The sequence below is a fragment of the Clytia hemisphaerica genome, unplaced genomic scaffold (assembly GCF_902728285.1).
Source record: "Clytia hemisphaerica strain Z4C2 unplaced genomic scaffold, Clytia hemisphaerica genome assembly, whole genome shotgun sequence".
NCBI classification, from domain to species: Eukaryota; Metazoa; Cnidaria; class Hydrozoa; order Leptothecata; family Clytiidae; genus Clytia; species Clytia hemisphaerica.
In genome coordinates, this window is record NW_027104280.1 from 1,155,472 (window position 1) to 1,178,032 (window position 22,561).

Sequence of the window (22,561 nt, forward strand, 5' to 3'; positions counted from 1 at the left end):
CGTAGCATTCTATTAGAAGATAAGGGTTCCAATTGATTTCTTCGGTCTAAGGACAGAGTCGCCGGGGGCGGTTCCCCGTCTTTTAGGGACTACATATTCATCTGACGGATATTTCCGTACTTTACGTTCCCGAGAGCTAGTCCTCGAATTTTCTTGTGGAATCTTTGGTATCTTCAAGACAGGAACTTTTGTACGTTTCTTTGGCTTTTTAGTCTTGGGTTTCTCGTCTTGCTCCAGAGAGGGTTGGGACTCAAGGAAGACTTCATTGTTATTGTTCGTATTAACATCACTAGATACCGACCCTTTAGCTTGTTGAAAAACTTCCCGTTTCTTAGGGACTATGTATTCGTCGGAAGGGTATTTTCGGATGGTTCGTTGGCGAGAACTTGTTCTAACATTTTGTAAAGGCGCCTCAGAAAGAGATTCGGCTTGTTCATTTAATGTTTTAGTGTTTTTAACGGACGTGAAAGTGCTTCGCACTAATGATTGAGTATTGGCTTCTGTTGAAGCTACAAGTCTATCAACAATTTGAGCGACCTCAGGTTTTATAATATTGTCTAAATCAGAATCGCTGAGAGATATTGTGATTTTTGTGCTTGTTGAGGAGGCTCTGGTGTCACCTGAAGGAGGATGAACGTTTTTCATTTCGATGCAATCGTCATCAAAGACGCTGATTGGTTCATTTTTACCACGTGATGGCGTTGCTGCGTTTCCATTGGTTAGTTCCGTCTTACGTGGTATCTGTGACGTTTTCTGATTGGTCGGTTCGGAGACAGGTGGAGTTCCTGCAATTTCAATGATACTTTTCGGTGATAGTCTCTCGGGAGTATCCGATAAACTGATAACCGGGATAATCGGTTTACTTTCGTTCATCAAATCGGAAAATTCGGATTTCATGCAACGTTCTGTTACGGGTGTATCAAGATCAATGATTAAAGGTTTGTTGTTTTTGTTGTCAAAGTATGGAGTCGAATTGAAATTGTGTGACATTCCTATACAACGTCTTGTAAGGGGCGTATCGTCAGTGCCGTTGTTGAACAAAACTTTGGAGCAAGATAAAGTGGTTTTCTTTTTGTTGGCACTTTTAGTGAGAGCTTGTGGTAGTTCATTATCGCTTGTCGCTGTTGTGGTTGTGGGGAGTTTGTTTTCGTTTTTGATGGATTTGAGGTCTTTGGAAGCGTCTTTGATGGCTTGGTTTGCATTAACGGGTATGAAATCTGAAGAAAGAGGATATAAAATCTCATCATCTCAGGTGTATAGAAAGAAAGAATTGAAATCCTATCAGTTTGACGTTTTCTATTAAGATATAATCTTTAATAGTAATGTATAATTTTAAGTGCATAGTAAAGCTCTTTTTGCTTTTGTTTTGTTAATAACATTAATTACGAATATCATTTCATACTCTACTTTTCCCCTTTTTTTACACTAATCTCTAGCTTAGTTAAGCTGATGTCATGGATTTTAATAAGATGACTTGTAAAGGTATTATTGAGTGATTTGTATGTAAAGAAAGTAGGGTTTGTTTTGATAGCTCAAAGAGTTTTACTTGATTAGAGGTATACAGACAAGAATCTTCGGCTCTCCCATATCACATCGGAAGCATAAACTAAAGAGGAAGTTCAAAATTATAGAAAACAGTCTAAGAAATTTCGCTCGTCTAACGCTTACAATTTAAGACAGAAAATCTCAACTTGACGAATATCCGTCTACTGGCGGAAAAGTTGAAGCACTACGTACATTAGCTGTGAATCGAAGCACCTAATGGTACTCCAATCTCTCTATTGGCTGGCACTGTTGCTATCGTTAACTTGTTTACTTAGAAACAATGATGGCTCTTCAATGTTCAAAGAATGTCTATTAAAACCACAGAAGATTACTGTGGTGCAGGTGTCCGCAATGTGGCTTTACCGTAAAGAATTTGACGAACTACTGAACTTACACTTAAAAGAATTGGTCGGTCAACCAGAATGCTTCACATTCCAATATTATGACTTCAGCAGAGACGACATGGTCGAGTGGAAAAACTTCGACACGGGATACCCTTATCACGCAAACTACACAAGTTGGGACCAATATAGATATCCAAACGCTAAGCTTCTAGCTTCACAACTAGCGAACTTGCTAGACAAATTATATTTCGAAAAGATTTCTCAAATGAACTCTGGAGGGAAGGAAAGCAGTCAAACACTTTTGATCGTCCTTTATGATTTGTTCTATTTCAATGTCGAAGAAACCTCCCCATACGGAATCTGGAAGAGATGCCAAAAATTGCAAGAGGAGAGGAATTGGAACATCATTGTACTGTGCCATCCATCCGAATGCCCAAAGGGGAACTGGATACCATACCATAGACTAGTTGTAAACCCTGATCTCCCATTCAAGCGTAAAAGTGACGATGATACTATGCTAAATGTGAGGGGTCTGATATTGAATCCAGATTTTAATAGATACGACTACCGCTTGATTGCACCAGACCCAATGAATTATTTCAAACGAAACTGCCTTCAAAATGTGGAAAATATTTTTGTAGGTATGGATCAACTAGATGAGATTTTTTTCCCAGAGGCAGCTAATCTTTTACTCAAAGAGAACGAGAAACGTCAAAAATCAAACAATTCGTCATTACAAATCATATTTTACGAGTTTAGATCGTTTAACGGTAATTTTGCTTTCTGGAGACGACGTACGCTGAGGATAAACAGTAACCTTCGATTCATGAGCGACCATGAAGTTGAAAAGTTCAAAACGGAAGAACGAAAAGGTAATAAGAAATTTTCCAATGTGTTTGTTTCTATCATGGGCGACGAAGATGACATAGCTGCTTTAGAATGTCCGAGCCACCGTAGTTTTCCAGACTTTGTTTATTTGAATGCTGTACATAATGAAGCACATTGCGAACCTTTAGGAACTGGTTGCGTCAAATATTGCGACGATAAAAATGTTTTGAAGGAAGTTCAGTCTTCAATGGATCTTTTCGACCACCTAAATGACGATCTTTGCTTATGATTTATTATAGATATTTTGTATAGTTATAATTATTTCTAGTGTTAGTCTGTAAAACGACTTTTTGATAAATGTCTTTTAGATGTGTCTAACTTTCGTTGTCATGCTATGCTCCAGCTTCCTGATGTGGTTGAAACATCTCCCAACGCAATCATACACCCCCATCACTTTAAAACCCATCCTATATAATTTTTGAAAAGTTAAAGTACCCTCTTGTACATGGAAGTCAAGTCAACACTGTGAAACTGCCTCGTGTCAATACACACCCCCTCTAGGACATACCAAGTTAACCTGAATACCATCGTGATTCTCAAAGTACAGATGTGTCGGGACTGGGGGGTAAGTACTCTCGGGTACCTAATAGCCGGGGGGTTTGGAATAAGCAGGGGGCTTGGAAAAATTCTCAAAAATTAATAAGCTGGGGGGTTGGAATTAAAATGTCCTGGGTGGAAAATTTTCGAAAAGGAGGTTAATACAGCAGAATTAGGACAAAAAAGAGAACTTTCAAAAAAATTTCCCAAAAATCAATAAGCGGGGGGGTTTGAATAAGAATGTCCTGGGTGGAAAATTTTCGAAAAATTAATTAGCGGGCCCCCCCCCCCGGCTATTAAGTACCCGAGAGTACAATGATAACTTAAAATGTTTTCAAAGTAGCTCCGCAGACAAAATTTGAAGATTTCCATGAATTGAAAAAAAAGGTGAGCAAAACATTAATAATACCTCCAAGAACTTCGATAGACCCAAGTACATCTCCATCGGGAATGGGCTCATCTGCAACTTGTGATAACAGTTTCTCCAGGCGCCATTTCTCAACTTCATTGATATTCCTAAAAGAGTAAAAATTCAAATACTTCATTTTTTGGCAAATTTCATCATAAATATTTTTAGAGCATGTTCTTTAAAAAAAAACTTGTATTTGACAAATCGAACGTATACCAAAAGGATTTTTTTTCAGTTTCAGTCACGTGATCAAAAATAATATAGGAAAAAGGACCTTGAACTCAAAATTAAGTTCAGGTTCCCTTGCATTCTTTAACATTTTCTACAACAATAAGCCTTTTTAAAAATTATTTTGCGTGCAACCATTACCAGGATGATTAAATCTTGAGTCTTCAAATGTTACTTTTATATAAAGAGTCAACTTCTTAAGAATTCCTCTGGAATGGAAGTCCCTTATCATAGCAATATGTTAAAAATAAATAAAGGGTTATTATTGCTTGTGACGTGTAATTTATGAAAAGGTCTATCCCAACTAAAACAAAAAGTAATTGTTACCTTTTAACAGTGGACGGGGGTTTAATATTTTCTTCTCCATCATCATCGTCACTAAGGAGGCTAATGACGTCAGTCGACTTATTGGCGGCAGACGAAATTGAGGCATTCAAGGGCGGTGCGGGCGATTGGGCTTCTTGTTTGATTTTGGAATGCACGATGGTGTAAAGTGTGGGTTGGAACTTCTGCGGTGTTCGCGCCATGACACTGTTGTCTAAACTATTAAGACAAGGACGTTTTGGTGAAGTTCTGCCTGAAGCAGACGTTTGGTTTTCCTCGATGGCCTCCAGCTTACGTTTTTGCGAGAACATATCCGTGATTCGTCGTTGGTTTTTCATCTGTTCTTCTGTTAAGATGGGTCGTTTTGATCGTTTGGGTGTCGGCCGTTTAGGCGTGCCGGATTTCTTCGGTGTGCCTTTCTTAGGTGTCCCTTGTCCTTTAGTTTTGAAGTTATGTTTGAATCTCTCGACCGTGGGACCGTTATCGGGCTAGAATGGAATAAAATAGAGCTTAAAGAAAAAAAGAGAAAAGGTTTTTAAATAAGAATCCCCTCATTAACGAAAATTCAGCTTCGGATTTAAAAAACTAAATTTTTGAAGGGATATGGATAACTTAGAAGGGTTCTCCCCGCATATTTTAACTGTCACTTGAATTTTAAAAAGAAAAGCTAAAGGTTTGTAAACTCACAGACAGCAACAGGCTTTTGAAAGATACTTAGCATTACAATTCTTCAACCAGATATAAGAAAGTAAAAAAACCCCAACTGTTTTGGCCGACTTAGTGCAGCAGTATTATAAAACAACCAATAGAATTTGAGATAGACTTTTCTCACCCTCTAATCGGCATATTACATCAAAAGAGAAATAAATTAAGTGTGTCAAAAATGGCCAATTAACAAACAAACAAACAATGCTGTCTTAGTTTGCCATTCAGATTTTGATGTTTAATTGAGAGTCAGGTGTTATTGCTGAATAGCTGACACTAAAAAGTATACCACTTCAAGCAATGAAAAGCGTGTTTACACGACCGGAGGAAATTTTAGCCATTGCTTCAATCTACTTTTCCCAACTCGCATCTCTGCACATCTCTGTAGTCTGTACACCGAGCCGATATCTACGACTAGTTTCAAAATTCATTGTTGTCAATGTATTTTCTGATTTGAGATTTTTCAAACCGACCGCTGCGATGGAGTGCGGGTGAGAGAGGGGCACGACGAGAGAAGTGATTCTATTTATAAATCATACTTCATCGCAGAGGTCCATCCATACGGGAATTTTCTTATCAAACAGACAATGCGCACAAAGTGTACTACGAAACGATAAACGTGTGATACACTCTGGTACCGAGTAGCATCTCTGTAACTGGAATGATTTTCTGATCTCCCAAGAGAATCTTACCCTCTTTTACCACATATCCCACTTAGCCGTCAAATCATAGATAGGTGACTTCAACACCTTGTCTGGAGAAATTATTGATAATACATAATCACAATCACCAGTTTCTACATTATTTTGTTCGATCGAATCAGTCAAAACCTGAACAGCTCTCGACAAATAAAAAATATTTTTCCATTTTTTACAATAAAGTTGCACTCACATGTAATACCAGATATTCTGCAATGTATTCTGGGTGCCAAATCTCGTGGAAGCCATCTCTATGTAGAGCAATCAGGTCGCCCAATTCTTCTCTGGAACAAAAGACGTGTGTCAATTGATTCTTCAATGAGAGAGGAAAGGGAGGTTTGCAACGCATGATTTTCGCTCCACCAGCAATTAATAACCTAAAAGGAAGATTCTGTGAAATAATCTTTCCCTTCTCTGACTTTTCATGTTAAACACACCACAAGCAAAATCAGGCATACGCATTTTTTATAAGAACCAGATAATGTTTGGCTACGGATTAAATATTGTTCGAAATATCCTAATAATAATGCTTACATTGCTCCTAAAAATAATGTTCTATGAAACATTTATATGGAAGGTTTCTATTCTGTTAAATAATATTTTCCTTCTCTGACTTTTCATAAAAATCCACAAGCAAAATCAGACATGTAATCAGATAAGGTAACTGGCTAAGGCTTGGCTGTTCTTATTTTATGTGATTCTCAGGACTAAAATGTTCCTAAATATGTCATCATTCGCTTATCACTCTGAATTAATTTCTACGTGTCGCCATGCAACCAAATACCTATTAAAACACTTTTAATTTATTGCCCCACCAGACCTTTGTGCTTTGATAATTCAACAATTTAACTTACTTTATTGTCTTCATTTTTGCCTTTGAACGATTTTTATAAGCTTTTTATCAAAATTTTTATCACGTTTTATAATGGATCAGAATTTCTTTCTTGTACATGTTTTTACTTGTACTGTTTTTGGTCCAGTTTGGTCACATCTGATGTGATTATAGACATTTTGATTTTTGGAAAATACATATATTCACTTATTGACTAAAAAAGGGTTCATGAATCTCTTTTTTTGTATCATCATCCACCTGTGTACATACAAACATTTTCATGACAGAGCCCAATACACATTTTTGATAAGAACAAACTATGTAAGAACAAGCTTTCGATGGCTATGTAAGAACATTCTAAGGATTTGTGGACTCTAAAATGCTAAATCTTTTAGGAAAATGGAAAAAATACTAACAAAAAGGTGAAAATAAAAACATGTTAAGAACACACAAGTTTCTCAAAAAAAACTCAAAAAAGCTCAGAAGCTCCAAAAAAATTGTCGGTTGAACAAGAATATAGAATTAAGAATTTCAGCATATAGTACCTTCTGTATGCTTGCAGTTTGTTCAGGCTATTAACATGTAATAATACATTCCAGTGTGAAAATATGCCTCCTTTTCCATCTTTATAATGAGTCAAGCATTTCATGGGAAGCTGAATCAAAGTTTGGTCGTAACCTTTAGTGACACTCTTTGGTTGTTTGGACCACTGGAAAGGGTCTGGATCTAGCCATTTCATGGCTTTCACAGATTTGTTGACGTAATCTTCGATGACCAAAGGTTTTCCTAAAATTGGTAAAAACAATATAAAGTAACTAGCCGGTACCCGGCGTCGCACGCCGGTTTAGCTGTTTGCTGAACGCAATTAAAGTCCTTTGGATGTTGGGAAGGTGGCTTAAACACGATGAAATCAAAATTAAAGGGAAGAATTCTCTTCAAAGTTTGACTCTATCCCTCCCGGGTGACGTATCTTTTTAAACCATATTTTGGAAAAGATTTTTGTGGCAAAAATGATCAGAAAGCAGAAAGGGCGTCATTCCCAAATTACACCATACCGGCGACCAGCGACGTCCGAGACGGCTCTGCAATTCAGGGATCGAATTAGCGTATCGCATTTCGCAATTCGCGATGCGTTTTTGGATTACTTACAAGCTAAAAATTGAAAATTGATCCATTTTAGGATGCAAAATCATGCTTATCAAAAAATTGCGATGCACTTTCTATCCCTTATTTCGATGCCTGCAATTAGATTTTTTTTCTCGCTTCGCTTGCGTTACATTTGCCCTAGTTCTTGATGTTTAGGAAAACTTTGATGTCAAGATAAGCGGAGTGAAATAATAGACATGACACGAGAACACGAGATTCGTCGAAAAAAGGCAGCCCGGGGGTACTTAGGCAAGAGAAGGGTATGGGTATGTGCCGGCCTTAAGGGTGCCTTTTTTGAAACATGGCAGTTTGAAAATTCGGAAAATCAAACTTCAGTCCCACTAAGAATCGGAAAAATAGGTAAATTTCAACTATTTGCCCCTTGAAAAATAGAAATTTGGTCAAATTAGTCCCAAAAAGTGAATTAAAATTCACACAATTTCCCTTGTTTCTTCTCCTCTTTATTCTGCTAAGGGTCCGAGGGGCAGGGCCGAAAGTCAGCTCGCAACCATAGTCCCCCCGGAAGGCAGCTAGGACACGCAGACAAAAAAGCGTGATAGCGCAATTTTATGTTGCTTTTTATAAAATAACTTCGTCATAACTTTTCAAATTCAACAATGACTTAGATTTACAGCAAAATAATTATCGACATAGATGTTTATAGGTCCCTTTTTACGAAGAAAGAACTCTAGTTTTTACCGCCTTTTGAATGTATTTTTAATGTTGCTGTTGTTCTAACAAACTTGTCTTGTGATTCTCATGTTTTATTTTATATTTGTTCTTTTCTTTAACAGATTCTTTTAAAAGATTTTCTTTTGTTTTGAAAAGAATTCGAATGTCTCAAATCAAATAAGGTCGTTAATTACATTCGAAAACATAAAACAAAAAAAAAGAAAGAAAAAAAAGAAAAAGTCTAATCTATCAATCAAAACAAACTTATCGAACAACTCAAAGTCTTTATAAAACGGCGCGAATCTGATTTAACACATTTGTGGAGCAAGAAGCAAAAGTCATCTTTTAAAAGAACAAAACATTGCTTGCGAAAACGAAAGTGACACACAAAAAACACACATACAGACTACGGCTATTAATATATAGACAAAGAATGAATTGGCAGCAAGAGCTAGTAAAAATTTTAAGTCACTCGTTATTCTGAAAAGCAAGAACAACAGGAGGAATTTTTTGCAAATTTAGAAATGAAATAGCTATTCTAAGCGAATCTTGACTTCTACACAAACACTGTATGTAAGAAAGGGTCTTGTAAAGAGGCGTCTAACGAATATTTACATTTGGTTTTTACATTTTAATATTGGCGAGAACTGTTTTGGCGAATGACAGCGTAAATCTGTTCTATTTTGCCTTATTTGAAGCTTTTTTTGTGAACTCAAGAAGTTTTTTGAGCGAAATACCAATTTTTTTAATTTTGGCAAGAACTTATTTTGGCGAATCAACGTTTTTTTAAATTTTGACGAGAACTTAATTTGGCAAATGACCTAAAAAATTAATTTTAGTGGGAACTAAATCTGGTGAATTTCGAGTTTGCTTGCCAATTTCGCCAAAATAAGTTCCCTTAAGGTAGCCAGTAACTGAGAGTTGTTTTGCATAAAAGAAATTGAATAAAAAAACATACCCGCTGCACAGCCACAAAGAAACTTTTCTCCTCTGTTCAGTTTTCTGCAGACAATAACATCACAGTCTGATTGATAAAACTAAAAATATAAAAGTATGGCAATGATATAAATGGTAAATTAATAAAAGAATTCATCCGAATTTGCTTGAATGACGAATTCACAATACTCAAAAAAGCTTTATTATCCTCTGAAAAATGAAAATCTAAGGTAGGATTAATGAAAAATGTTTTTGAAATAAAAACACATGAATAATTTTCACATACAGTACTGAAACAGAATTAACAATTAGTTTTTTCAAATTAATTTGTTTTTTTACAGTTTGAAATTATGGGCCAGTCAGTTGGCAAAAAAATAAAAATTAAAAGAGAAATTTCAGTGAAAAAAAATTCTTTAAAGAGAGAACTTTCTATAAAGCCACCTTAAGTCCATTTGCTTTAAGTGTGCACTTTTCCTTATAGTATAGGCTTAAACTACTATTATGAAAATTACGGTATTTGGAGTGTGAGCCAATTTTACTTTCGTGAATTATTTACATGAATTGGAAAACTTGGTGTGAACAGAATTTGCATCAATTGCAAAAAAAACAATAAAAATAAACACTCCGATTTTGATATTAGCAGTCCAGCTTTCTGTGTGATTTTAAGCTCAATATTTTGTAAAAAAACTTGCACTATGGAACAAAAAAAAATAGTCAAAGATCAAAGAACTGGGCTCTTCCAGAAAAAATTTGAATTTGAGGGGCAGAGGATATAACATGATGGCATTCAAAAATTGTGTGAGGTTTTTAAAAACAGCAAAAAAAAAGAAATTTGAATATCCTTTTTAAAAATAACTCTTTTCAAACGAAACTTCACAATATTGGTTCTAAAGTAGGTTGAAGTAGGTTGAAAAGAAAACTTTTGTAAAATGGGTCAAAATTGCGGCACAAATCAAGAAAAACACTATGTTGATAAAAACAGCAGCCACAAATTTGTTCAATGAGCATAAATCATTTTTTTCAGATGAAACTCGTAGCATAAACCCTTATCCACAAAATATCAAAAATGGAACCAAAATTATTGGGTCATTGGGCTAGAATTGCGGCTCAAAGTTGACGATTTTTTTCATATATGCTTTGATTGAAGCCACACTTCAAGCCCATTGAAAACCCTGCAGCCACAAATTAAACCCATAAGTATCTTTATCAGACCTTAAACTACCAATTTCAAGAAAAACGGTTAAAAAATATTAAGTTTTAAAGCAGGACAGCACATATAAGCCAACCTGTTGAGTGAGCCACATGACATACAGCCACAAAACCTGCCCTCACTTTGCCATCTTATATTTCAAGACTGAATCACTCAACTTCAAAGAGGGCCACATTTTTGGAAGGCTCAACAATTTCCTTATTTTATGGAATTTTGTACTACACTTTCTCTAAATCTAAAATTTTGTTTGTTTCTGCTCCGAACCAAACCTATACTGATCCCTGTCTTTCGATAATACGAATCTTACTAATGTCAAAATCGATGATGCATCCCATATGCCGAACGTCGATCGTTTCTGTTACCTAGGGTCAATCCTATCGCGTGATTGTAAAGATACCCTTGATGTCGAGTCGAGAATAAAAGCAGCCAGCAGTGTGTTTGGAGCTTTGAGAAATTGTTTATTCCGTTCTACTAATGTTTTGTTTGCAGCAAAAAAATCTGTCTAAGAAGGCCTTGTTCTGGCGATTTTGTTATATGGCTCTGAGCACTGGTGCCTTACTGAAATTGTTTATAGAAAGTTGAGAGTTTTTCATGCTCGTTGTGTCCGCACCATATGCCGTGTTAACTTAAATCAAGTGAGATCCCACCGAATTTCGACGGCTGAATTGCTTGAGCGCACTGGTTTGCTCTCTATTGATGTATATGTTACACATCGCCAACTACGCTGGTTAGGGCACGTTACCCGAATGCCCTCTGATCGTTTGCCCTGTAAGATGCTGACATGCTGGGTTAGTGAAAGGTGCTCACGCGGGGCCCCTGAGTTCACGTATGGGCATGGAGTTTACAAAAGTTTGAATAAAGTTGGTACATTGAAATGTGAGTGGTATGGGAAAGCTTTGAATCGTGTGGAATGGAAAAATGTTATTGATAGTCATATTTAGTTTATCATTTGCATCTAATGTTTTCTTGCTAATTTATTTTTTCTTTTATCTGCCTTTAGCGCTGTGAACCCTACGTTAAGTTAGGGCCTATTCTCGTGCCAAGGGAAGGTTCACCTCCTCTGTACTACACAGCAGCCACAAAAATGTCAACGCTGTGGGCTAAAAAGTGGTTGTGATTGAAAAACTCACTTTTTGGGGTTCTATTTTTGAATGCAATCACATATTTTGGAAATTTACCATATCATGAATTCCATGAGAAAATTAACATCTAGGTCAAAATTTCAAATTCAGAAATAACACAAGTTTTCATTTTCTCTTGAATATACATATATTGAAGTGTGAGAATCCAGAAAATCTTCCTTTAAAGTCCATTTTTCACGCTTCTGTGCTGGGGTGAAGCCTTTAATACAAAAAAATACAAAATTGCTTGAAAAAAAACAAGAACTTTGCCAGAAACTTTTTTCATCCAAATATGATTGTATCAGTACACAAATCTGTGATAGAGTACTGACAACCATTATAGAAAACATATCAATAATCAAAATCTGCTTTGCTTAACTCCTTTTTGTTTTTTTTTCTGGGTGTTATGCATGCCTACCCGACTGTCCGTTAGTCACACTGATAAGAAAAAAAGTTCCAATGAAAGCCAAGGGAAGCTGCATGTTTCTTTTATTTTTGTCTTAAAAACAGAAGTACTATGACCATAAAATAAGTGCAAAATTTTAGCCCTAAAGGTTGAGTGGGTAGCTCACAAGAGGCTCATCAAAAAGTGTCCGTTAGTCACAAAAATCATCCTACCTGAGATGAAATTTTCATAAGATCACTTTTTCAAAATGGTTGGTTTCTAACACCTTATTGCAAACAAATTGAGGCTAAGCTTACCAAAAATGAAGTATTTTTTCACTAAAAGTTGTTTTCTGTTAGTAAACATGGCAGTTGTCCGTTAGTCACGAAATAGATTTAATTCAGAGTTCGGAGAATATAATATAGACAACTCTTTGAAATTTTCGATGTATTTTGTTCTTATTAAAGCTATTTTGACTGTATTTACCCATTTTACCCATAGATATATGTTAAATAGTCAATCCTTTTTTTGTGTGTGCATTTTACATTTTTCGTGACTAACGGACTAGTTGTCATAATAGGGAGAATAATCCTTTTCCAAAGTAAATAAATAAAATGCCCTTACCCAATTTGTCTGTCTTTGTCCTGATTCAACAAAGAAACAATGCAGTGCAAAAAACACCCTTAAAAACTCAACAGATCTTTATATTTTAAAATTTTCAGATTTTCGGGATCTATGAACTTGACAGGAATGGTACCACACAGAGAAAAATGAGAATTCTTCTATTCTTTTAGGCTTTTGTCAATCTATTGATTTAACATTTCACTCCTAAAGCACCAAATATAGGAATGGTTGGATTGCCTCGTCAGAATCATTAAAAAAGCGTTTTGTCCGTTAGTCACGTTTTTAAATGTCCGTTAGTCACAGCATTTTTTGCCCAATTTTTGTCATATTTTCTTACTTTGACAATTTTTTTTCAAAATTAATTTTGAAACTTTCCACTAGTGAATTTAAAGCAAAAAACCCAACCTGTAGCTTTAGGAACAGCATTTTACAGCTGTTTGTAAAAGTGTCCCATTTTAGATGTTAATTTTTGTGTCCGTTAGTCACGGGCCTATTAATTGCAATTTCTGACCAAGTGAAAGTCAAGAAAAAAAGTTTTATATGGTTCTTGAAACTTTGACCCCCACTGATAGTTACCACACCAAAAGAAATTTTATTCCTATTTTCAAGCTTGACTTCTAGCCTGCTAAACAGTGGAAATGTCCGTTAGTCACATATGGAATTCATGATATGGACATTGTGACTTTTGACCCCTGGACAGCAGGTGTAGTCCCCTGGACAAGCATCAGTTGACCCCCTGGACATTCAAAATTACCCTCAAACAGAGCAAAGTTACCCAAAAATAGAGCAAGTTAACCCCTTGGACAAGGCAAATTTTGTAGATTTTCTGCTACTCCTGGACACTATATCCGTCAGTCCCTATGTACAGACATTTTCTGGTGGAAGAGCCCAATTTAATTTACTGTTATTAGGGGAGTCAGCCAAATTTTCAAACTTAATCAGAATAAACAAAAGTAGGCTCATATGATAGCCCTAAGCATAAGAAAACAAATTTGGGGTTACTTGAGAAATGATAAAGTACTTCAAAAATGGATTGTGAAGGGCTCACTGTTTTGGTCAAAACGCGGTCAACCTCTTCCAAGCCAAATCGAAAGTGCCACAAGCACCAAAATACTCAAAAATGGGGCGCGGAAGCAGACTACAAAGATGACGTCCCACACCATAGAATGCAACCCCCTGGCTCTTAGGGGGGGCTAGAACCTAAAGTTCTGGCTGGGGGCTCTTTTTCCCTAAGATCAGGGGGGGGGGCTACTTACTCAGGGGGGGGGGCTATTTGTTTAGGTCTGTTGACTGGGGGCTAACCTAACAACTTTGTCCAAGAACTAAGAAATTTTTCTTTGTACATTTTGGTATTTTGTTTGTGTAATAATGAAGTCGTACTATTGACGTTTGTTGATTAGAATTTCAAAAGAAGACATTATACATTTGGTGTCTCTTTCACTTGTGTGGACATGCAAAATAAAGACCTTGCATTGTTTGAAATTTTTTCCATTCTAACATTTTTGTTTTTTTTGTATAGTGGTAGGGGGCTGTCTATTTCGCATTTTGGTGGGGGCTAAATCTCAGGGGGGGCTGAACTTTCAGGGGGGGCTTCAACCCCTCTGTACTCTATGCACACACGTGGTCTGCTGGCGAGAGGTTAAAAACTTCTCAACCATCATGTTTTAAAATAGCAATTGCTATTGAAGCAATTCATTTGAAGAAAAACAAATGTTACCACCAGGGCTTTAAAGGGGACGTCTGCTTTGGTAGATCATTTCAGTCATAATTCTATGCCAGATAGCTAAATTAGTAAAAAAAAGTTTGCAGAAAAAACGAACTCAAAATCTTTAGTTTTGACTGACATATTCAGATTTTAGTGTTTTACAATTTCCTCTCTTTTACCTGATTTTTGACGTAACCTTTGTTCGTAATTTATAAGAACAGAAATCTTGTCTGTAGTCTAAAGTACTGTATTTAAACAACTTTTGATAAGAACATTTTAATTCAAACTCCTAACTTCGATGATTTTTCCAGTCCACAACTATATAAATATTTCAGTTTTCTATGAAGATGTTGTAGTAAGCTTTCATTGACAAAATGTTGGGAAAAAGATGTTTTAACGACTTTAAATGCTCTTGCACATCTCTGACTTACTTAAAATTTTCTTATAAAAATGCCAGCTGCACAGAAAGAGGAGTTAATCTTGTTTACTTGAAAGAACATAGAAAACATATAACATAAGCTACGTCATAAATTTTGAAAAAGAGGGATTTTTTAAATGGTCATAGAAAGTGATTGAAAAAAAATCTCTTGAAGTGAGATAGCTCATTTTAATCTCCCTGGAATAATTTTTCCAAAAATTCTAAAAAAACAATACCTAAAATCAGACCAGACGTCCCCTTTAAGGATTCTTTTGATGCCTGCTGATAATGTGAAAAGTTAAAGAAAGGTATAAAAAATCTTAAAAATCTTCTTTACTTTGATTTTTCTCTGTCACCTTCCAACTAAACCCTGCATCAGCAGACTTCAAAAGAAAGCTTCAAACTTTCGCGTTCAGTAAAAAAGAAATGGGAACGAACAGATCATTGCTTCAATAGCGACGGCCGTTTTTTTACATCTCGATCAAAAAATCTTTTTAGTGCCGTGACATTTTCTTTCTCAAGATGGCGATGCGTGATGGGGAAATGAATGAAGCTTTCGATGATAGAAATAAGATATCAAAGTGATTTTTTTTAATTCTCATCTGATAAATTCTCTACTATTTGGAAAAAAGTTTGGGTGCAAAACTCAAAGTATTGGGTAAGTTATGGGTCAATAAATTCACTCGAAGACTTTTTTCTTTTTTTTGTGCCGAAAATACGCGCAAATTTGACCTCCCTCTGTTATCTTAAATTGCAATTGATCCTCGGGGGAGAGTGACATTATCACCCCGCAGCATATTACACACTCATAATGAGGGCGGCCGCTCATATAGTCAGGTAGAATTAGGTCATAAACTGCCAAAACCGGGACAAAAATGGTGTAGAGATGAAATTTTGCACAGAAGTCCAGGAACATGTCAGGAATCACCAAAAAAAAAGCCCCACCCCCAAGAAGATGCGAACATCCTCAAATCCATAATGGCGGACATGGTACTTTTTTCTACAATTAATCAACTGATTCTTAAGTAACTAGACAGGGAGATTCCTCTCGACGAGTAGATAATGGGGTCACTTTTGAAATAAGCGTTTTAAACGATTTTAAAATAGTTATATCTTGCCAACGGCTGATCTAAACATATTAAACCATATACTTTTCTGAAAGCCCATGATCCAGGGCTACATGATGAGTTTGTCGATGTTCCAATTTATCGCTCTCAGTAAAAATGCTGATGTCATCAAAATTGTCATTTTTTGGACTTTAGAGGTCATATCTCGGGATCACGTGGACCAAATTTCAAAAGTGACCCCATTTTCTTTATCTACTCATCGAGAGGAATCTCCCTGTCTAGTTATTTTTGACAATTGAAAACCATTAAAAATCAGTTATATTAATTGTAGAAAAAAGTAGCATGTCCGCCATTATGGATTTGAGGGCGTTCCCATCTTCCTGGGGGTGGGGCTTTTTTTTGGTGATTCCTGACTTGTTCTTGGACCTTTGTGCAAAATTTCATCTCTACACCATTTTTATCTGGGTAGTTATGCAATTCTACCTGACTGATAATTTTCCAATCAGCATTGGCCATATTGAAGGAGAACTTTAAAAAAAAAATTAAAAGTTCATTTATGTTCATGCTCTCTGTTGCAGAGTTGTTAAATGCTGAGTTTATGAACACAAAAGTCAGTGTAGACCTAACTCTCCATACAAAAATTACAGGAAACGCATATTTGGACTTTGTACCCTATGCTGCAGTCAAGCACTTGAGCCAAAATCCTGCAAACGCGGGACAAAAATCAGTTTTTTGAAGTTTGTAAAAAAACGCCACATAGAAGATCTTTCAAATTCAGTATGTGAATAGAGCAGTAAAAAATACAATTTTTCTATTTTTCCTTTTTTTTTGCAAAAGTTCTAGGAATGTAAATAAAGGGATAATGATAATTGAATACTATCCATTGATGATCCGCGGCACTATCGTAAAGCTAGAATCGCTTCGCGTACTCTTCGCTTGAGAAAATGATTGACAGATTAAATTTTTTCATCCCCGCGGTGCGCACAGCGCGGGAGGTCAGGCGCTCTGCGAGAGTTCTTGGCTCAATCCTCGGATCGCGCTAAAAATGGTATACTGAGTTGTGATAGATCATTTCGATGGAAGTTGTTGGAATGTTTACAAGGCTCTTCACAGAATATTGTTTGTTTTATTGTCAATGAGGACAGTGCCGTTATAAATTTTGTTAGATCTGACAAATTGATGTTTGTAAGTGCACTTTATAGTTTTGATTCCCATTGAAGAATCATATTCTGGTTTTCATGTTATTAGATGCTGGTTTAGAGCTTTAGGTCTACACTGAAAGTATCAGTGTGTGCTCAGCTGGTTAGGTTAGGCAGTTAGTCACACTAGCGTCCCGCCAAAATGCGTATCAAAGATTAATGCTGCGAAAGCGCTTTACGTTTACCTGGCTGCGCAAGCACTATATCGTTTACCTGACTCTTCAAGCAAAAGATGTGCTGCAAAACTTCTAAAAGGATTCAAGGAAAAATAACCAGCCGGCGCGGCGCTTTTAAATGAAATTAATGTTCTCAAAAACTATCAGAAATTGCCTAAAATTTGAGCCGTAGATGAAATAATTTGAGCTAAGCTAACCTTTAGAACTAATTTGAAGATCAACTTCCCAAGAAAAAGATCAGCGCACAACGGAGGAGACGAAGCCCACCTAGATCCGCGCACTGCCATGCCGGATAGGCTATTTCCCGGAAATTTTGCCGGACCTCAAACACTGACCCATTTACATGTGCGGAATTGTTTTTACTTTAGCGTACCGTGAGTGGTCCTAAATCCGACAGCCCTGCCTAAATCCGACCCCCCAAATAACTGTTGTGAAAAAAAATTCTATGTGTACAAACATTCCCTCTCCAAGTTGAACAATAAACTATTGAAAGAACTCTCGAAACAAAACTTCTAACAAGACGCAAGATGACTATAATGTCAAGATGTCAATTAATGTGATCAAAAAAGTGTGAGTTGTAAAAATAATTACCTCTTTTATATTTTTCTGAATCCTTTGTTCGTGTTTAAAACGTTTAACAATTTTGTAAAAGAAAATTATTTTTTGTATAAGAAGCAATTATTGTTTTGGTTCAATTGGTTCAGTGTATCAAATCTCTCAGTTTAGTTGACACTTTGGTATCTTCATTGCGTCACAGCGAAGTTGTTCGTTTTTTTTAGTTTGTATCTTTGAAAGACCCCATCGGAATTAGGCAGGGCTGTCGGATTTAGGACCACTCACGGTATAAACTAGGCCTTAAAAATTGAAGCGCTGTCTTGGGAATTAAATGACAAATTTTGGTTGGTTGATTTTGACTGCTGCACGTTTTATTGGGCTCTTCCAGAAAAAATTTGATATAGGGGGTGGATGACGGGAATTTTCAGATAAAAAAAGCACTCGGAAATCCAGTCAATTTTTCAAAGTGCTTTGGAAATTCTGCTCTATTTTTTATTTCAACCCTTGGAAATTCCACATAAATTGTCAAAGTTTTGAAAAAGGTATCGGAAATTCCAGATTTTTCCACCGAAAAATTGATTTTGTATCGGAAATCCAGGAGTTTCAATTGCTTTTGTATTGGAAATCCAGGAATCTCAAAAAAACATTTTGCCTCGGCATTCATATCCGCTGTCGTCCACCCCCCTATAACGGACTTGAACTGGAAGAGCCCATTTTGTTTCAAACTTTCAAGTTTTAATTAATAATTGAACTCGATTCCACCAATAGACCTTTTTTTAAAGAGGCAGCCATGTTGAATAATTATGTACTCCAGCATAAAAACAATGATACAGCCATGCATAATTCGAAAGCATCCACCGAAGGAGGACTTCAAAATATCTGTTCTGAAGGCACGTTCCAGCTGGATATGGCGGTCTGTTCTTACCGAACTAAAGAAAAAAGTCTGCTGGAAAAAAGTGGTCTGTTCTACTGAAGTTTGGGACCAGCTGGAAAAATATGGTCTGTTCTACTGAAGATTGGGACCAGCTGGGAAAATATGATCTGTTCTACTGAAGATTGGGACCCGCTGGAAAAATATGATCTGTTCTTATGAAAAAATAGTCTGATATCTTATATTTATAAATAACGTGTCTAAGAATTTCCTTTCTGTTCTGAGGGAATTTAAAAAAAGTCCTGAATGTGGTTGCCTGGAGTGGCAGCTGAAAATTCTCCATCTGTTCTACAAAACATCTGGAAATTGTGGATCTGTTCGAACTGTTAGCTGGAAATTAAGTTTCTGTTCTTAAAAGTCCTTCAATGTCAAGCTGGAATTTAGCGATCTGTTCTTATAAGATTTTGTCAGCTCTGGTAGATAAGAACAGTTAACTCGCGTAAAATCAATCGCCTGGTAATTTCGTATCTGTTCTGAAAGTTTTTTTACCTCCTAGCTGGAAAAATATAACTGTTCTGAAGTAAAAATTTCTCGCCTGGAAAACGAGGAACTGTTCTTAATTTCGTGGAAATCCTTCCAGCTGGCAAATCAGAACAGATATTTGCAAATTTTAGGTCGGTGGCTGCTTCTGATAATTTTTAAAATATGCATGATACAGTAATTATGCATGGCTGTATCATTGTTTTTATGCTGGAGTACATAATTATTCAACATGGCTGCCTATTTAAAAAAAGGTCTATACTAATGCTGTTTTTTCTGAAAGCTAGATTTCCTAGTGTGACTAACTGTTAGAGGTGATGCAGCCTTTTTATTGTGAAATAAAAGTAAGAAAGCAGTAATATAAAAAACAGCTTACCGGCGTTGAAAGACAATTTCCATTTAATTGCTTGATTTTCTTGGTCATATCTTTCTTTTCCTTCTCAGAAAAGGAACTGAGCATGATGTTTTTCTTGACAGTAGCCATTTTATGAGGCTCTATGGTAGTAATAACAGCATTAAATCGTGTTAAAAAAGAAAACTGAGGTTTCCAAAGCAAGTTTTTTTGAATTTTCGAAATAAGCACGAGCAGAAACCACTTTCGTTTTCAGATTTATCGCCAAAAACGACGCATGCGCAAGTTTTGGCGGTAGATATTAAAGCTTCTCAGACGCTAGATTTTCCCGCCTGTAAATCTTTTTGTTACATCGGCGCCCCATCATATAAGTTATGTAAATTCTCGCGGCGTGCGATTTTTCATAACAGATAAACACAAACTTGACTTGGACTGCAGAACATAACCAGAAAGAAAGACAGAGAAGAGCTACAAGTAAAAAAAGAATTTAACCAGAAGCTGGTAACTATGGCAAGTCTAATGAGGCCTTCTTTAATCAATCCTCTAAAGGTTGCAACAAGAAGTATTCAAACAAGTGCTCCTGTTGGCGTTACAAAGTCATTCAAAATTTACCGATGGGATCCAGAAAAGCCTGGTGACAAACCAAAGCTTCAAAACTATGATGTTGACATGGATAACTGTGGTCCCATGGTCCTTGATGCTCTTTTGAAGATCAAGAATGAGCAAGATCCTACTTTGACCTTTAGGAGATCTTGTCGAGAAGGAATCTGTGGTTCATGTGCAATGAACATCAATGGTACAAATACCCTTGCTTGTTTGTGTAAGATTGATACTTCTTCCAAGAAAAATGTCAAAATTTACCCATTACCTCACATGTATGTTGTCAAAGATTTGGTCCCTGACATGAGCAATTTTTATGAGCAGTACCGCTACATTGAGCCATACCTAAAGAGGGATACGCCCGCCCCTGATGGAAAAGAGCACATTCAATCGATCAAAGATCGTGCTAAGCTTGATGGTTTATATGAGTGTATCCTCTGTGCTTGCTGCTCTACATCTTGCCCAAGTTATTGGTGGCACGGTGATAAATACCTTGGACCAGCCGTTTTGATGCAAGCATATAGATGGATGATTGACAGCCGTGATGAACATCAACAAGAAAGATTGGACAGATTGAACAACAAGTACTCAGTCTATAAATGTCACACAATCATGAATTGCACCAGAACTTGCCCTAAAGGACTAAATCCTGGTTTAGCAATTGGTGAGGTCAAGAAAATGATTGCACAAAGCAATTAAATTAAGAAAAGCCAACACTTGGGAACACTTGGATAATTTTTATTTTCAAACAGACTGTTTTTATGTTATTTTGTGTATTAATATTAATAATTGTAATGAAAACACCACTTTGTGTATATCTTTTTTTTTCTCTAGCAGGTTGCTTGATACCACTATCATAGCTTAACCACAGATGATCTACTGTATCGAACATTAGGAGTTTTTGTACCCTTGATCACAAGATCTTATGTTTTTTACACAGGTACTACCAAAACATGGTCTAATGTCAACACCGCCCGACACCCTTTTTTAAGAGATAGGAATAATATGAAGGTCAGAATCACTAGTTGGAAAAAAGTTTTCTTCTCTGACCACTTAAAGCAAAAAATATATCTAAAAGTATATACTACTAAATCATGATAAAGAATTTAAATCGTTTTTAATGAATTTGAACAAGAACTGAACCAATCTTCCTATTTCATTCTGTCCTCTTTGAAACTTATTCAAGAAGTCTAGCTAGGTACGTTCGAAAACATGACTGAAAGCAGTGCTGCTAGATGTTAGAAATCTGAAATTCTAAAAAATCTAAAGTTTCTAACTGTGTTATTGTTAGTGGTCAGTTTTATTCTTTTTTTCAATATTTGAAGGTCTTACGAAAAGTCTAAAGAACTCAATTTCAATCTGGATACCTTGTAGTGGGGTTTTTAAAAACAAAGTGTTAGATATATACAATTAAGCTACACGCATCACTGAAATGACAGAAGCAGCCACCGATCTAAAATTTGCAAATATCTGTTCTGATTTGCCAGCTGGAAGGATTTCGCTGAAATTAAGAACAGTTCCTCGTTTTCCAGGGGAGAAATTTTTACTTCAGAACAGTTATATTTTTCCAGCTAGGAGGTAAAAAAACTCTCGGAACAGGTTCAAAATTACCAGGCGATTGATTTTAAGCGAGTTTAACTGCACTTCTACCAGGGCTGACAAAATCTTAAGAACAGATCGCTAAATTCCAGCTTGACATTAAAGGACTTTTGAAAACAGAAACCTAATTTCCAGCTAAAAGTCTAAATATCTGTGAGAACAGATCGAAAATTTCCAGATGTTCTACACAGATAGAGAATTTTCAGCTCCCACTCCTAGCAACCACATTCAGAAGGAGAAGAGCAGACTTTTGACTTTTTTGAAATTTTCTTAGAACAGATAGGGAATTCTTAGACACCTCATTTTTTGGATATAAAACTATTTTTTCATAAGAAAAGATATCATATTTTTCCAGCTGGCCCCAATCTTAACATATTATATTTTTCCAGCTGGTCCCAATCCTCAGTAAAACAAACCATATTTTTTCAGCTGGTCCCAATCTTCAGTAGAACAGACCACAGCAGACTTTTTTCTTTAGTTCGCTAAGAACAGACCGCCATATCCAGCTGGAATGTGCCTTCAGAACAGATATTTTGAAGTCCCCCTTCGGTGGATGCTTTCGAAATGGTTTTAGTCGAAAGGATAACAGGGATCCAGGCATATGGAACTTTTCGAGTTTTTCAGCGGATATGTAGATCAAACAAATTAGTTATGTAATTTCTAAATGATATAACATTTATAAGGAATTTTAAGCTTTTTTAAAACTTCTTCGAATATCCTGAACCTCTTTAGTGATTTAAATTTAAATGTTTAAACTTATGAAATCTAACTTGACGTAAAAACTTTTCGCACTTTTCTTTTGAAGGTACTGATTCGCGTTTTTTCTTTTATTTCTTGATATCCACGATTGTAATTCCAGAAATAACCACAGAGAT

The 22,561-nt window shown here is 36.2% G+C and overlaps 2 protein-coding genes across 2 annotated transcripts; one reads left to right on the forward strand and one right to left on the reverse strand.

Annotated features, from left to right (window-relative positions):
• Positions 1-12: 12 nt before the first annotated feature.
• On the reverse strand, positions 13-19,725 carry LOC136816980 (uncharacterized). The gene is made up of 7 exons (XM_067073325.1): positions 19,512-19,725; positions 9,287-9,365; positions 7,056-7,296; positions 5,872-6,055; positions 4,279-4,763; positions 3,724-3,830; positions 13-1,217 (listed from the first exon to the last, which is right to left on the reverse strand). Exons 1-7 carry the CDS (start codon positions 19,617-19,619, stop codon positions 13-15), a joined length of 2,409 nt encoding a protein of 802 aa, XP_066929426.1. The 5' UTR covers positions 19,620-19,725.
• A 150-nt stretch (positions 19,726-19,875) lies between these two features.
• Positions 19,876-20,893, forward strand: LOC136816959 (uncharacterized). The gene has a single exon (XM_067073300.1). It carries the CDS (start codon positions 19,995-19,997, stop codon positions 20,784-20,786), a length of 792 nt encoding a protein of 263 aa, XP_066929401.1. The 5' UTR covers positions 19,876-19,994; the 3' UTR covers positions 20,787-20,893.
• The last annotated feature ends 1,668 nt before the right edge of the window (positions 20,894-22,561 follow it).